This window comes from Nannospalax galili, unplaced genomic scaffold (assembly GCF_000622305.1).
Source record: "Nannospalax galili isolate Female #2095 unplaced genomic scaffold, S.galili_v1.0 scaffold1382, whole genome shotgun sequence".
Classification (NCBI taxonomy): domain Eukaryota; kingdom Metazoa; phylum Chordata; class Mammalia; order Rodentia; family Spalacidae; genus Nannospalax; species Nannospalax galili.
The window spans coordinates 595,463-612,512 of record NW_008348397.1 but is presented as its reverse complement, the minus strand read 5'-3'; the positions used below and the strand labels follow the sequence as shown (position 1 = coordinate 612,512).

Here is a 17,050-nt window from a genome sequence, read left to right as displayed (position 1 = left end):
TTATTTTAAAAAATATTTTATTTATTATTTTTATGTGTATGTGTGTATTGCCTGTATGTGGGTAAGTGCACCTGTGTCGTGTAATGCCTGTGGAGGACAGAAGAGGCTGTTGGATCCCCTGGAACTGGAGTTATGGACAGTTGTTAGCTGCCATGTAGGTGCTGGCATTTGAACCAAGTTCTTCTGCAAGAACAGCCAGTGTTCTTAACTGCTGAGCCATCTCTCCAGACCCTATTTTCATTTTTTATTTTATTTTTTTTTGGTCTTTTGGGGTCTCCCTGTAGCCCCAGCTGTCCTGGAACCCACTATGTAGACCAGGCTGGCCTTGAATTCACAGAGATCCGCCTGCCTCTGCCTCCGAGTGCTAGGATCAAAGGCGTGCGCCACCACGCCTGGCTTATTTTTATTACTTTTAAGTGAGTGTGTGCAGGTACCTGTGGAGGCCAGAAGAGAGCATTGGATCCTCTGGAGCTGGAATCACAGGCAGTTGTGAACTGCCTGACATAGTTGCTGGGAATGAAACTTCAGTCCTTTCCAAGAACAGCAAGCACTTTTTTTGGATTATATTTTGAAACATTGTCTCCTTATAGCCCCAGTTGGCCTGAACTTACTGTGCTTACTGTATAGACCAGGCTAGCCTTGAACTCACAGAGATCTTCTGCCTCTGTCTCCCAAGTACTGGAATTAAAGGCATGCGCCACCACATCCTGCTTATTTCATACAACCCATGCTTGCCTCAAATTTGTTATGTACCCCGGGTTCCCTTGAACTCTTGATCTTCCTGCCTCCACCTCCTTTGAGTGCTGGCATTATCAGTGTGTGCTATCACACCTGGCCATCTGTATGTTTTTAAAGGCCCCGGAGTGATGTTAACATGCAGTTTTAGGAGAACCTGCTCTATATCCTTCATGTTATCAAAACCACAAAGGATCACTCTGCTTTTACATGCTTTCTCAAATAGTTCCTATTTGAAAACTCAGAACCAATGAAAGGCAGTAGTTGCTGGGTCCATTTTAAAGATGAAGACACAGAGGTAGCTTGCCCAGCGTTCCCCAGTTCTGGTTAGGAACCAGAAGCCAAGTTCTGTGATGTGGCCCTGGAGCCTAGCTCTCCAACTCAAGGACCTGTTTTTTTGTTTGTTTGTTTGTTTTTCCCTCTCTGTGCTTTTTATTGAACACAAGGCACTATGTATCTTGAAGGTATATAGCTCAAGGTGAGTTAAAACTGGGTAGAGCATGCAGGAGGCTGAGGCAGGAGGATGGTGAGTTTGAGGCTTGGCTGCATAGTAAGACCTATGTATATCTCAAAAACAAAGTGTCTGCCTTCATTTCTCAGGTTTATTTTTCTGTATTGGATCCAGTTGCCTTTTCCCCAGAAGCTGTTTATTCCTTTACTGCAGTCTCCTACTCCTCTACCTCTTCCTGTCATCCCTTGCTTCCCTTCTCTTAGTGTCTGTCCCCTCACCCTGAACCCATCTGCTCTCTTATTCTCTCACTTTGAGATCCCTCACTTCCCTGATGGAGCCAGTTCCACTTCTGTATATCCAGCTGCTGACCAAGAAGTTACATTGTGTCTCTGAGTGTCAGAGAGTCACCTCATCACACACTCAGCTCCCATCAGTACTGTTTGGTGATTTGTTGACCTGTTGACCTGTTGACCTGTGTGTCTTACCCAGTAGCTCATGAGCAACTTGGCCACATGAATCTTTCTCACTCATCCTCATGTTTACAGATGAATAAGTGAGGTTTTTTTTGTTGTGGTTTTTTTGTTGTGGTTTTTTTGTTGTGGTTTTTTTTTTTTTTTTTTTTTTGAGGCAGGGTCCCCCTGTAGCTCCAGCTGACCTGGAACTCGCTATGTAAACCAGGCTGGCCTTGAACTCACAGAGATCCTCCTGCCTCTGCCTTCGGAGTGCTGGGATTAAAGGCATGCACTACCACACCCCACTTGTGAATAAATAAATTTTTATTTCCAACTTCCTCATCTCTCTGTCAGGCATTCACAGGTATAATGCCTCCAGTCATCTCTTTTTTTCTAATTTTTAAAAAAAATTTATTTTATTTATTTATTTATTTTGGTCTTTTTGAGACAGGGTCTCTCGGTAGCTCCAGCTGCCTGGAACTCACTCTGTAGACCAGGCTGGCCTTGAACTCAGAGAATCTGCCTGCATCTGCCTCCCGAGTGCTGGGATTAAAGGCTTGCACCACCACACCTGGCAAAAAAATTTATTATTTTTATTTTATGTGTATGAGTATATTGCCTGCATCTGTGTAAGTGCACCTGTGTCATGCAATGCCCTCAAAGGTCAGAAGAGGGCGTCAGATCTCCTGGAACTGGATTTAGGATGGTTGTTAGCCACTTTGTGGGTGCTGGGGATCGAATCTGAGTCCTTGCAAGAGCAGTCAGTGTTTTAAACCACTGAGCCATCTCTCCAGCCCTACCTCCAGTCATCTTAGACATGTTATTTTATGTTTTTTTTCATTGTTTTGTTTTTGAGGCAGGATCTCCCTGGAACTCTCTGTAGACCAGGCTGGCCTCAGTCTCTCAGAGATCCGAAGTTCTAGGATTAAAGGTGTGTATCACTATGGCTGGCATTTTCTTTTCTTTTAATGATACTAGGTATTTATTATATATTGTTCTTTTGAGACAGTGTTTTGCTAAGTAGATGAGGATGGCCTTGAACACACTACGAAGTCCAAGCTGCTTTCAACTTACTCAAAGCTGTCTTCCTCCCTCAGCTTCCTGAGTGCTCAGATTGTAGCACCTTGTACCACCATACTGGGCTTAGCTATTTATTTTGATCACAAATACAATTCAGGTATATAAATAAATATACATATATATATATATATATATATATCCCTGGTGTGTTTCTTTAAATAAAAAAGTTGCTAGGCAATAGGAAGTATGAAAGGCAAAGAATTGCTAATTATTTCTTCATAATCTATTTGACCATAGCAGTTCTGCCTGGGGTTTTATTTATTTATTCATTATTTATGTGGTGCTGGAGACTAAAACCTGAGCTTGCCACACACTCAGCATATGCTGTGCCACCAGGCTACACCTTGGTCACCTCTTGTGGTTTTAGTAAACAGATGATGAATTGGTCTTCCAAAATTCTTGAACTACAGCTTTTTCTGTTGATGAAATGTTAGAAAAGGAGTCTTATTAATATTGTTGCTAATCTCCAAACAGAGGCAAATCGTGTCAACAAGAATCCAAAAGAAAATAAACAATAACAACAAAACCCAAAGAATTCAGCTCCTGCTGAGTGTGATAGTTTAAGACTAATTCCTATACTTGGAATGCTAAAGCAGGATTGTATCGAGCTGAGGCTAGCCATGGCTGCATAGCAAGATCTTCTCTCAAACCAGCCAACCCACTGAGGTGTGGTTGTGCATACCTGTGATCTCAGAGGCAGGAGGATCAGGAGTTTAAAGTCAATCTTAGCTCCATACCAAGTTTAAGACCAGCCTGAGGTATAGGACACCCTCTCAAACAAAATAAAACAAACGAATAAGGGCCATCAAGATTTCTCAGTGGGTACAAGTATTTGCCGTATAAGCCAAATGACTTCAGTTTGATTCCCAGATACTACCTTGGAAGGAGAGAACTAGCTGACTCTTGAAAATTTTCCTCTGACCTCAACATGGGCGCTGTAGCATGTGTACCTCCCATATTGCACACACACACACACACACACACACACACACACACACACACACAAGTGATAAAATTAAAAATAAAAATCCAAGCTGGGTGTGGTATACACCCCTTTAATTCCAGCACTTGTGAGGCAGAGGCAGGTGGAGCTCTGAGTTCCAGACTAGCCTGGTCTGTATAGCAAGGTTCCAGGTCAGCCAGGGCTACAGGGAGACCCTGTCTCAAAAAAAAAAAAAAAAATCCAGGAGCTGGGGCTGTTGCTCATTTGGTAGAGTGTGTCCTGTCATTCACAAAGGCCTGGGCTTGATTCTCACTGCAAAATAAAGCTAGGTGTGTGGAGGCATAGGGTTGTGATTCCAGCACTCAGGAGGTGGAGGTAGGACAATCAAGTTCAAAGTCATCCTCAGCTACATAGGGAGTTCTAGACCAGCCTCCTCCTTAGGAGCCTGGTTTTCACAGCCAGCAAGCTCCCTCCTAGTCTGTGGTTTATTTTCCCTGGAGAATTTAGGACAACCTGTGATTACTTGGAAGATACTATCTGTGGTGCCCATTGTAAAGACCACTCTCCCTCATAGTCTTCTAGATTCAAGCTGCATGTAGTCTGACCCACCAGCCACAATCAGTTTTTAATTATAGACTATAATGTTCTCAAATAGATCCTTTTAATAGGCAAAAAAAGTTCTAAAGGGTCATGGCCCTTTTGTATTGATTAAAATTATTTTTATTAAAAATCTCATGGTGGGGCTAGAAAGACAGCTCAGTGGCTAAGAGAAGGTACTGTTCTTACAATTAGGTATGGTGGTGCTCGCCTCTAGTCCCGGAACTTGGGAAGCAGAAGCAGGTGGATCTCTGTGAGTTTGAGGCCAGCTTGGTCTCCATAGTAAATTCCAGGCCAGCTGGGACTACAGAGCAAGGAGACCCTGTCTTAAAAAGACCAAACAAATGAACAAACAAAAAAACCGATAAAAACCCAATAGGTACTGCTCTTTTAAAGGACCAGAGTTTGGTTCCCAGTACCCACATCAGGTGGCTCACAACCACCTGTAACTCGAGTTCCAAGGTATCCAGTGCCCTCTTCTGGCCTCTTGTGGTACCTGCACTCGTGTATACACACACACAAATAAAATCTAAAAAAATAATGTCCATGGGGGATCAGGAGTTTACGTTCATAAATCTCAGCTACATAGAGAGTTCAAAGCCAGACTGGACACTTGAAACCCTGTCTTAAAAACAAAGCAAACCCTGAAAAACAAAATTAAAAAGTATGTATGAGGCTAGGGTATAGCTTAGCTGTACAGAATTTGCTTATCATAGGCCAGGAACTAGATTTGATTCCTAACACTGAAGAAAAAAGTCCAAGTATGCAGCTAGGAAAATACTTTTTTTTTTTTTTGGTCTTTTTGAGACAGGGTCTCCCTGTAGCACCAGCTGTCCTGGAACTCACAGAGATCCACCTGCCTCTGCCTCTGGAGTGCTGGGATGAAAGGTGTGCACCACCACACTTGGCAACAGTAAATACTTTTTATATTCACAGTTGTTACATCACCTCAGAACAAAATCATATACAAATAAAGCAGAAAGTCATACTCAAAGAACATGTGTTTTAAGGATATAGATACTTGGTTTTTTTTTTTTTTTTTTTTTGGTCTTTTTGAGACAGGGTCTCTCTGTAGCCCCAGCCTGGAACTCACTATATAGACCAGGCTGGCCTTGAACTCATAGAGATCCACTTTCCTCTGCCTCCCAGTGCTGGGATTAAAGGTGTGTGCCACCAGGCCCTGCATATAGATACTTCTTCTGGGGGGAGGGTAGGGAGGGCATTCTTTTGAGACAACCTCACCAAGTAGCTCAGGCTGGCCTTCCCAATCTTCCCGACTCTGCCTTCCCAAGAGCTGGTATTACAGATGTGTGCTATACTGCCTTTTTTTTTTTTTTTTTTTAAGGTAGCATATATTAATTGTATAAAATAGTGAGTTTCAGTCTGGTTTTTTTGTTGTTGTTTTGTTTTGAGACAGAGTCTCCCTGTAGCCCCAGCTGGCCTGAAACTTGCTATGTAGACCAGGCTGGCCTTGAACTCAGAGAGATCCACCTGCCTCTGCCTCCCAAGTGCTGGGATTAAAGGCGTGGGCCACCATGCCCGGCTCTCAGTCTATTTTAATCATATTCATATCATCCCTTCTCCCCTGTTCCCGTCCCCATTGGTCTCCTTCCTTTTCCTAAAAAGTCTTCCTTCTGTTTCTTTTATTTATTTAAAGAGATCAGCCTGCTTCTCCCTCCCGGGTGCTGGGATTAAAGGCATTCTATTTTTTAAAAAATTTTATGGAGCCAGGCATGGTGACACATGCATTTGATATGGAACTGGAGAGATAGCACTGTAGTTAAGAGTGCTTGCTAGCTGGGCGTGGTGGTGCATGCCTTTAATCCCAGCACTCAAGAGGCAGAGGCAGGCGGATCTCTGTGAGTTCAAGGCCAGCCTGGTCTACATAATGAGTTCCAGGACAGCTGGGGCTACAGGCAGACCCTGTCTCAAAAAGACCAAAAAAAAAAAAAAAAGAGTGCTTGCTGTTCTTCCAGAGGATCCAAGTTCAGTTCCTAGCAACCATGTTGGACAGCTCACAACCACCTATAACTCGAGTTCCAGAGGATTTGACACAGACATAGACATGCATGCACACACATACACATACACAAATAAAAATAACAAAATAAATCTTTTTTTTTTTTCTAATACAGGGCTGAAAAGATGGCACAGCAGGTAAAGATGCTTGCTGCCAAACCTGATGACCTGAATTAGATACCTGGAATTTAATGGTGGAAGGAGAGAATCAACTCTTGAAAGTTGTCCTCAGACCACCACACATACCTGCTAGCATGCACTCACACATGCACACAAAATAAATAAAATAATTTTATTTGCTGAGCGTGGTGGTGCATATCTTTGATCCCAGCACTCAGGAGGCAGAGGCAGGCAGATCGCTGTAAGTTCTAGGTTGGCCTGGTCTACATAGCAAGTTCCAGGCCAGCTGGGACTAGAAGGGAGTCCCTGTTTCAAAAAAACTCCAGAACACTTTCATTTATTCATTTTGTAGAAATGTATGTGTATGTAGGTGCCAGCAGCCACTGTGCTTGTGTGGAGGTCAGAGGACAACTTGAGGGAGTCAGTTCTATCCTTCCATGCAGGTCCTGGATCTTGAACTTAGTTATCAGACTTGTGAGGGGGGCGCATTTACCTGCTGAGCCCGTCCTTTCTATTTTAATGTATTTTATTTTTTGGTTTTAATCTGAATTGCACATATGAGAGAAAACAGTTTATTTTACTTCACATGATGGTCTCCGGTTCTGTCCATTTTGTTGCAAATAACGTAATTTCATACTCTTTTATGGCTGAATACTAATACTTTTTGTCCTTATATCACATTTTATTTTTCTTTCAAAAAAATTTCATTTTTGGCCAGGTGTGGTGGTATGCGCCTTTAATCCCAGCACTTGGGAGGCAGAGGCAAGTGGATCTCTGTGAGTTCAAGGCCAACTTGGCCTACATAGTGAGTTCCAGGCCAGCTGGGACTACAGGGAGACCCTGTCTCAAAAAAACAAAACAAACGAACAAAAACATTTTTATTTTACGTGTTTGAGTATTTTGCCTGAATGTATTGAAGTACACCATGTGAGTGCAATGCCCATGGAGGACAGAAGATGTCTTTGGATCCCCTGGAACTTAATTGACAGGCAGTTGTGGGCCACCATGTGAGTGCTGGGTACCAAATCCAGATCCTCTGTGAGATGAGGTCTTAACTGCTGTGCCATCTCTCCAGCCCCTCTTTTTGGCTTTTTGAGACAGGGTCTCACTGTGTACCCCTGACTGACTGGCCTGGAACTTGCTATGTAGATGAGGCTGACCTGGAACTCACAAAGATCCCCCTGCCTCTGCCTCCCAAGTGCTGTGGTTGCCATGCCTGGCCTGGATACTACTGTTTTGGCGAAACAGCTTGGCTGCTCACAGTACACGTATGGCATTGGCTTCACCCACAGTGCTCTTGAGAGTTCAGCATTCCTGTCTTGTCTGTCATTTGAGAATTTTCTCACTCCCCCACCACCCCAGTACCACAAAGAAATACTTGTTTAACATGATGCTATGGCATTATTTGGCCCTCTTTAGAGCTTAAAGCATCATTTACTTATTAAGTGTAGTCTGGTTCTTTCTTCTTCTCAACATGTAGTACTACTAGGGCCACTGTGCCAAGTGACTAAATGGACAGTGAACACAACTTTGTGGGATCAGTGAAACTGTTCTTGGTGCTGAGGTGCTGAAGCAGAAAGTTTATTGTTTTAGACTATCTTGGAATGAAGACATATTATAAATACTGTAGTGGAGACCAGAGAACTGTGGAGATCAGTGTCTCAGGTGAAGGAACAGTATTTATGTATGTATATTACTTTGAGTGAAAAGTATCTTTTTATTCACTTATAAGCTTCACCAGAGCAAGCACCATTTCTACCAGACACAGAGTTTGGCCTGCAGTAAATAACTACAGTGGGAATCCTGTGCTGATCAGGCTCTGTGTGTACCTTGGCAAGACTGTCCATTTCTTTTGATTTTGTATATATATAATCTTTTTTTTTTTTTTTCCTTGAACCAGGAAAAAAGAAGAAAAGCTGGACTGGATGTACCAGGGCCCTGGTGGGATGGTGAACCGTGAGGAGTACCTGCTGGGGCGCCCCATTGACAAGTACGTCTTTGAGAAGATGGAAGAGAAGGAAGCAGGCTGTTCTTCTGAGACAGGACTCCTCCCAGGCTCTATCTTTGCCCCGTCAGGTGCCAATTCCCTTCTTGATATGGCCAGCAAGATCCGGGAAGACCCCCTCTTCATCATCAGGTATTGCTGAGGTGCTGGGGAGGATTGTTACAAGAGATACCTGGAGACTGTCAGATGCTGCTGATTCTCTTGCTTTGTGGGTGGTTTAGCTTTGGATTTATCTGTCTCCATTTATCTCCTGATGGTGGGAAGGGACTCCCCTAAGGTGCCTGAGGCGGGGCCACATGGTAGATACTGGCAATGCACCAAACCAAACCAGTTTTAGTCACCCACCTTGGACCCTTAAACAAAAATGGCAGGTAGAGGCAAGAAGACAATGACAAAGATTTGGCAGTTTCTTGGAAATAAGTATAGAGTCAGCTAGGAGATGAACAGGCCTTCTTTTTTGGTCTTTTTGAGACAGGAACTCCCTGTAGCCCCAGCTGTCCTGGAACTCACTATGTAGACCAGACTGGCCTTGATCTCACAGAGATCCACCTGCCTCTGCCTCCTGAGTGCTGGGACTAAAGGCGTGTGCAACCATGCCCAGCTAAACAAGCTTTCTTAACCCTCTACTTTCATCTTTTCAACTGAAATTATATAGCCATTAATAACAACATGTTCCTTTCTTTCTCCAGTCTTTCTTCCTTATTTATTTAAAAAATATTTTATTATTTTTATTTTATACGTATGAATGTATTGCCTGCATGTGTGTAAGTGCACCCAATTTGTGCAATGACTGGAGACCAGAAGAGGTCATTGGATCCCCTGGAACTGGAGTTATGGATAGTTGTTAGCCACCATGTGGGTGTTGGGAACCAAACCTGGGTCCTCCATAAGAGCAACCAGTGCTTATAGCTCCCTAGCCATTACTCCAGCCCCTGCACCTAGCTTTCTTACATGGGTTCTGAAAGATCGAACTCAGATCCTTATGCTTATGTAATAAGCACTTTACTGATTAAGCCATCTCCCCAGCACTTTTTGTTTGTTTGTTTGAGACAGAGTCTCATGTAGCCCAGGCTGGCTTTAAACTGGCCATGTAGCTGAGAACGACCTTGAAATCCTGATCCTTTTGTGTCTGCACTAGGGAAGCTTTTTGATTTGTTAAGGCAGTATCTTTGGGGCAGTATCTTCGGGGCTTCGGGGCAGAGGACTTGATCAGCAACAGAGTCTTAGACCCTGGGACCCGTCTTTCCAACAAGCTACTTTATTTTAAAATTCAGATGGTTTTTATATATCCCAAGGAACTAGCAGTCACGTGGGATATGGCAGTCACATACAAAGATTTAGGGTACAAAGAAACAGGACATTTAGTCTGTTAGTTGGCGCCAGAAAGATTCTTTATTTTTTTTTAAGTCTTTTTGAGATAGGGTCTCCCTGTAGCCCCAGCTGTCCTGGAACTCACTATGTAGACCAGGCTGGCCTTGAACTCAGAGATCCGCCTGTTTCTGCCTCCCAAAGGCGTGCACCACCATGCCCAGCCTGCCAGAAGGATTCTTAAACTTTTACTCAAGGTTAACAATGCCCATCCGGTAATTTATTGGCCACAATGTTTTCTTTCTTAGAGCTAAAAGCATGGTGAACTTTTAGCTTTTAGTTCAGGAGTAAACCTTTAACCTGGCCTAATCTCTTAGCTAAGGATAGCTGAGTTATTTGTTCAGGACAAGGAGATGAGCTAAGGGTTGTTGACCAAGACGCTTTCCCACAGAGCAGGGAGCCTGCATTTATGACGAGGCTGCTTTCTCCTGCCAGTCTGGCAGTGTTCTGCAAGACGGGGATTATCAGAGCCACTATTTTCATTGCCCCTCTCTTTAGCAGAGAATGCAGCCTGGACTTAAAGGTTTTAGGCTCACCTCACCCTAGGCCCTGTCATCCTGGTTTCCTACATTCTTGTGTAGCCCTGGCCTCTGATTACTAATCCTTTTGCCTTAGTCTCCTGAGTACTGGGATTACAGTTGTGCACCATCACTCCCAAGTCCTTATTAATATTTTCTTGTGTCCCTAACTTATTTCCAAATTTTAATTTTTATAATCTGAAAACTTTAGAGTAACATTCCTTGATTTTTTTTAAAATAAATTCTTACTAAATTTTAATTTATCTTTATTTTATGTATATGAATGTTTTGCCTGCATGTATATAAGTACACCCCTGTGTGAAATGCCCATGGAAGTCAGAAGAGAGGGCATCAGATCCCCTGGAACTGGCAAAACAGGTGGTTGTTAGCCACCATGTGGGTGCTGGAAATGGAACCTGGGCCCTTTACAAAAGCAGCCATCTCTCCAGCCCCATCTTGATTTTTTTTTTTTTTTAACAGTAACAAATTCTTGATGTAAAATTTATGAGATCACAAAGAGTTTGTGCTAGCTGTGGTAAACAGAACAGCCTTTAGGGAGAATGACCAGTGTATCCTCTAGTAGATAGGATATGAGAATAAGACTTCTCAAAAGAAGAATCAGTCCATTGTCTTTGTTTACTAGATGACTCACTTGTTAGTATGCTAAACAATAGGTAGTTTTTGAAATGTTGCAGCCAGTGCATTCACAGGCCCACCCTTGTTTCTTTACTGGCGAGGGAAGCCTTAGAGTTGAACCCTAATGAGAAGGAGGTTGAACTGTCACACACAGCAGTGTCCCTATGTAGCTGTTCTCTACAGTCTGTTGTCTCTTGTGTATATTTGGGTGAGATTTCTGGCTTCTTCAGCCTGTAGATTTCAACATAGCATCTGTGTACGTGAGTTTTGAAAAAGGTTTGGTAAGGAGAATAACTTAATTCCCTTTGCAACAGATATAGTCATTAAAAATAATTTCTTTTATTTAGGAAGAAAGAAGAGGAGAAAAAAAGAGAGGTATTGAACAATCCTGTGAAAATGAAGAAAATCAAAGAACTGGTAAGTCACGCATCAAATATTTAGAGCATTCTTTAGCTTTTTTACATTTATTTTTTATTTTATTTATTTATTTATTTATTTATTTATTTATTTATTTATTATTTTTTGCTCTTTTTGAGACAGGGTTCCCTGCAGCCCCAGCTGTCCTGGAACTCACTATGTAGACCAGGCTGGCCTTGAACTCACAGAGATCCCCCTGCCTCTGCCTCCCGGGTGCTGGGATTAAAGGCATGCACCACCATGCCCGGCCTATTTATTTATTTCTATTTTATGTATATGAGCATTTTGACTACATGTATGTAAGTGCACCCATGTTGTGCCGTGCCCACAGAAGATCCCCTGGAACTGAAGTTATGGATGGTTGTTAGCTGCTATGTGGGTGTTGGGAACTGAACTTGGGTCCTCTGCAAGAGCAGCCAGTGCTCTTAACTGCTGAGCCATCTCTCCAGACTCTTCTTTGGCTTCTTAAATTAAGAATGTCACTCCATTTCCTCTTAGGATAGGAAAGAGATTATCCTTTATAACTTCTTTTTCCTTTTGTGTTTTTGAGACAGGACTGACATTGTGTCCTAAGCTAGTCTGGACCTCACAATCCTGCCTCAACTTCCCGAGTGGTAGATTACAAATGTGTGCCCGCACACCAGGCTTAATTTTTTTGTTTCTTTAGATGCTATCTCCTGGTGATTTTGTATAACCTTAATTTATAGCATAATTAGGCTTGATTTCTTCTTTTGCTTTTTGTTAGAAAATTACTACACGATTTCATTTTAAAAACTTAATATGTTTGTTTGTTTATTTATTTATCGTGGGGAGGGGAAGCTTACTCATACCATGGTATGTATGTAGAGGTCAAAGGACAACTTGAGGCAGTTGATTCTCTTCTAGGAGTTGAACTCAGGTCGTTAGGCTTGACTGCAAGTGCCTTTACCTGCTGAGCTATCTTACCAGTCCACTTTTTGTTTTTAAAGAAAAGTATGGTATGAGATAGTCCCACTGGAAAGAAAAGCGTGGTCATGCAGTATTTTTAGGAGACCAGAGCGTGTTCTGGTGTAGAGCTTCTAGGGACTCACTTGTCAGTCATACAATATGTGATTGTTCTTAAGTGAGTTGGTAAGAAAATTAAAGATTGATTTTATACTCCCCCATAGCTTTCAGCAGAAGTGAAAATCTTGATCCAAGGTAGTAGTTTGGAGGACTGTTGACAAATATGGATTCTAGGGACTGCCTAGATGTCTCAGTGGGTAAAGGCACTTGCTGCCAAGCTTGATGACATGAGTTTGATCCCTAGGACCCACATGGTAGAAAAAGAAAACCAACTTCTGGAGCCATGGCATGCATGCCTCCCTCCCTGACCCCCAGATAAATAAATTAAAATGTAATAAAAATGAAAAAACATGGATTCTGGGCTGGGGTGATAGCTTGGCGGGTGGTACTGATGCATCTCAGCCATTTTGTATGGTTATATTCTGGACATTTTCTAGCTGCAAATGAGTCTTGAAAAAAAGGAGAAGAAGAAAAAGAAGGAAAAGAAAAAGAAGCATAAGAAACACAAGCACAGAAGTTCGAGTAGTGATCATTGGAGCAGCGAGGAGGAGCACAGCCAGGGGAGGTGAGCAAGTGGAAGCAGCCTCCCTCATCACTGATCTTCTTGCTCGCTCACTCGCTCATTCATTCATTCATTCATTCATTCATTCATTCATTCCACAAGAGGAACTGAGCCTGTTCTGAGCCAGGAACTGCCAGCCACTGTGGTTTTAGTGTTAAACACATAGATGTGGATCCCATGCCATAGAGCTTGGCACTGCAATTCCTTAGAGGTGCTAAAATAGATGAGTGGGTTTCTTGATGTGCCCTTGGATGGATACCAAGAGCTAACTTTCCTCTCAGATCTTAGGTCCCAACTCCTGGTTTGACTCTGTTTTATCTCAGCTTGGGTCCTCAGGACTGAAGTGAATTTCCTATAGGTCTTTTTTTTTGGTCTTTATGAGACAGGGTCTCCCTGTAGCCCCAGCTGTCCTGGAACTCACTCTGTAGATGAGGCTGGCCTTGAACTCACAGAGATCCGTCTGCCTCTGCCTCCCAAGTGCTGGGATTAAAGGTGTGTGCCACCACGGCCACCTGACTTTTTTTTTAATGGATTAATTGGACCATGTGGGCCCATTCTGCATCTTCCCATGGGAACAGTAAGCTTTGCTGCTGCTGACTCACAGTTAGTCCCTGGAATAGCAACATGAGGTGAGAGGAGAATGTGTTCAGGCGCTGGGACTGAGAGCTCGGCCCACGGCTTTTCACAGGAAAAACTTGACTGTGCTGATACATCTTCCAGCAAAGACAGTCCAAATAGAGAAACACACTGCCAAGTAATAGCAAGTAATGGCTGGGAGGTGGGAAAGGGCACATTGTGTCAGCATAAGAGATTTAAATTGAACCTGTATGCATTTTCTTTTTCAGTGAATGTATTTATGTTTTAATCTCTTAGGTCTCAAAAGAAGATGATAGATTCCTTTCCTGTTTTGTCCAAAGCCCCTGGATATGGCTTACAGGTAAAGATATGGGCTTTTCAAAGGGAGTGACTATGGGACTGTTCAGGTCTTCATCCTGGCATCTGTATATAGCAGGGTAGTTTGTATTGTGAAGGCTGGGGCTGCTGAGGAACCAGTCCTGCTCCTTATGCTTGAGCACATTTTCTCCACTGAGGGTCCCCTTGAGCAGAGAAGAAATCACTAGTGGGATATTCAGGCATTCTGCCCACAACTGCAATTTACATGAAATGTACAGATTTTGATAGCTTTTGACCAGTTGATAACCCTCAATTTTTAAATTTTTCATTTTTTGTGTGGCACTTGGGCCTTGTGTATGCTGAGCAAGGCTGAACCATGTCCTCAGCCTTTGGTTTCTTGGTTTTGTTTTTGTTTTGTGAGGGGGAGGGGAGTCTCATAAAATGAAGGCTGATCTGGAACTTGATATGGAGCTGACGCTGACCTTGAACTTGATCCTCCTGCCTTTACCTCCTAAGTGCTAGTAATAGGGGTGTGCCCTGTTACATCTGGCTGTGTTTCATTTTTGTTGTTACTGTTTTTGTTTGGGTTTTTGCTTTGAGACAGAGTTTCACTCTGTAGCTTAGGCTTGGAATCTTGGAACTCACTTCTGCCTCAGCCTCAAGAATGCTGGCATTTTAGCTGTGGGCCATCACATCTGGCTCTTTTGTGAGACTGTCTCAAAAACTGAATTCTGGGGCTGGAGAGATGGCTCAGTGAAATGATTAAGAGCACTGACTGCTCTTGCAGAGGACCTGGGTTCAATTCCCAGCACCCACATGGTGTCTAACAACCATCTGTAACTCCAGTTCCAGAGGAATCCAACACCCTCTTCTGATTTCCTTGGGCACTGCATGATACAGGTACACCTACCTACATGCAGGCTTAACACTCATACACATAAAATAAAAATAATACATAAGCCAGGTGTGGTGGCACATGCTTTAAGTCCAGCACTCGGGAGGCAGAGACAGGCAGATCTCTGTGAGTTCCAGGCCAGCTGGAGTTATAGGAAGAGCCTGTCTCAAGACAAAATAATAATACATAAAATATTTAAAAAAATATTTATGCCAGGCATGGTCGTGCACGCCTGTAGTCCCAGCACTTGGGAGGCAGAGGCAGGCGGATCTCTGTGAGTTCAAGGCCAGCCTGGTCTACATAGTGAGTTCCAGAACAGCTGGGGCTACAGGGAGACCCTGTCTCAAAAAGACCAAGAAAAAAAAAAAATTTATTATTTTTATTTTGTGTGTATGCGTGTATTGCCTGCCTGTAGGTAAGTGCACCCGTGTCAGGCAGTCCCCTTGGAGGACAGAAGAAGCTGTTAGATCCCCTAAAACTGGAGCTATGGACAGTTGTTAGCTGCTATGTGGGTGCTGGGATTTGAACCTGGGTCTTCTACAAGAACAGCCAATGTTCTTAACCACTGAGCCATCCCTCCAGCCCCATTTTAAAAAAATTAAAATAAATAAATATATATATTGGTCTCTTTGAAGCAGGGTCTCCCTGTAGCCCCAGCTGTCCTGAAACTCACTATGTAGACCAGGCTGGCCTTGAATTCACAGAGATCCGCCTGCCTCTGCCTCCCAAGTGCTAGGACTACAGGCATGCACCACCACGCCTGCCTAAAATATTTTTTTTAAAAAGAAAAAACCTCTGATTTCTTCTGCCTCAGCATCCTGAATGCTGGGATTGCAGGCTTGCAGTTCTTGGCTTTTCTGAGGCAGGGTTTCCATATGTAGTTCTACCTGGCCTCAAAATTGAGGTCTTCCTGCCTCTGCTTCCTGAGTTGCTAGGATTACAGCCACCACAACCAGCTTTTTTTTTTTTTTTTTTTTTTTTGAGAGATATCTGTATGAAAACAGTTTAGAGTTGAATCCTCCTGCCTCAGTATCCTGAGTGCTAGTCTTCAGGTATGCACTTTCATGCTGACACGCACAGATATACTCATCTGTGATCACTTGGTACCTTATAGGAAGAGCTTCTTTGCTCATTCTTTTCCTTGCTCCACTGCGTTTCCATTCGATCTCTTCCTTGCCTTATTGATACAGGTGAGGTATTCGGACCGTAACCAGGGACTGCAGGGTCCTTCGATGGCTGAGCAAAGGGGAATGAAGAACGATTCCCAGTCAAGAAGTTGCTCCTACTCACCCCCTAGACGCACCAGTAAGAAGAGTACCAAGGAAGAGAGGTCCCAGGACAGGAAACCTCGATCCCCAGGGGGCAGAAGGTCACGGTCCCCAAGGGCCAGCAAACTGTGAGTGTGTGAAGTCACTTAGAAATCACCTGTGACCACAAGGGCCTGGTCACAGCAGGTATTTGCTTTGGGCAGTGTCCATTATTGACATTCTCAAATGTCTGGGCTTTATTTCCTTTATGTAATTCTTTTTATACCTCACAGTAATTACAATGTAATCACAAATCACGCATTTGTAGGAATATTATTGTGTTGGTGGAATTTCCTCCCTTCTGTTTGGATTATATATACTTTTTGGATTATACCTTGTGTGTGTGTGGGGGGGGTGCCATGTACATAAGTGTGGGTACCTACTGAAGAAAGTGTTAGGTATCTCCCTCTGTCACTTTCCACCTTGTTCTTTTGAGGCATTGTCTCTTTCTGAACCTGGAGATCACATATTTTGGGCTACTCTGAAAGCCAGCAAGCCCCAACAATCCTCCCCACTTGGTGCTGTGGTTGCAGGCATGCACAGGGACTGTGCCCAGCTTGTCCTATGGGTCCTGGGAGCTGAAAGCCAGTCCTCATACTTACACAGCAAGAAACCTTAACTGCTTAGCTTCCCCAGGTCTTGGATTATACTGTTAAGAAAGTTCTTTTCCATTGCTTAAGGAATATATTAATAATTCCCCATGTCAAAAAGGCTTATTCCTTCTGTTACAGGCATACCTCTAAGGTAAACAGGAAAGAGAGAAGCCAGACTAACAGCCCATCCCCTAAAAAGGAGGTCTACCAGAGGCGGCATGCTCCTGGATACACAAGGTAAGTCAGGAGCACACCAACTTCAGATTTTGTAGAGCTGCATCTGGAAGCTCACAGCAGGGCAAATGGTAATGTGTCTGATTTCTTCACCAGATTGACTTTTATTACTCTTGTGAACTTTTTTTTTTTTTTTTGGTTTTTTTGAAAAAGGGTTTCCCTTTAGCCCCAGCTGGCCTG

At 43.2% G+C, this 17,050-nt stretch overlaps 1 protein-coding gene across 2 annotated transcripts in view; it reads left to right on the top strand.

Moving 5' to 3' along the window:
• The window catches only part of Cwc25 (CWC25 spliceosome associated protein homolog), a 32,952-nt gene that overhangs the window by 8,059 nt on the left and 7,843 nt on the right, over positions 1-17,050 (top strand). For both annotated transcript variants that reach the window (XM_008845276.3, XM_029569464.1), the window contains 6 exons: positions 8,298-8,534; positions 11,272-11,341; positions 12,823-12,950; positions 13,821-13,884; positions 15,927-16,132; positions 16,775-16,873. In XM_008845276.3, the coding sequence (XP_008843498.1) occupies positions 8,298-8,534; positions 11,272-11,341; positions 12,823-12,950; positions 13,821-13,884; positions 15,927-16,132; positions 16,775-16,873 (804 nt within the window). The remainder of the gene's footprint in view (positions 1-8,297; positions 8,535-11,271; positions 11,342-12,822; positions 12,951-13,820; positions 13,885-15,926; positions 16,133-16,774; positions 16,874-17,050) is intronic.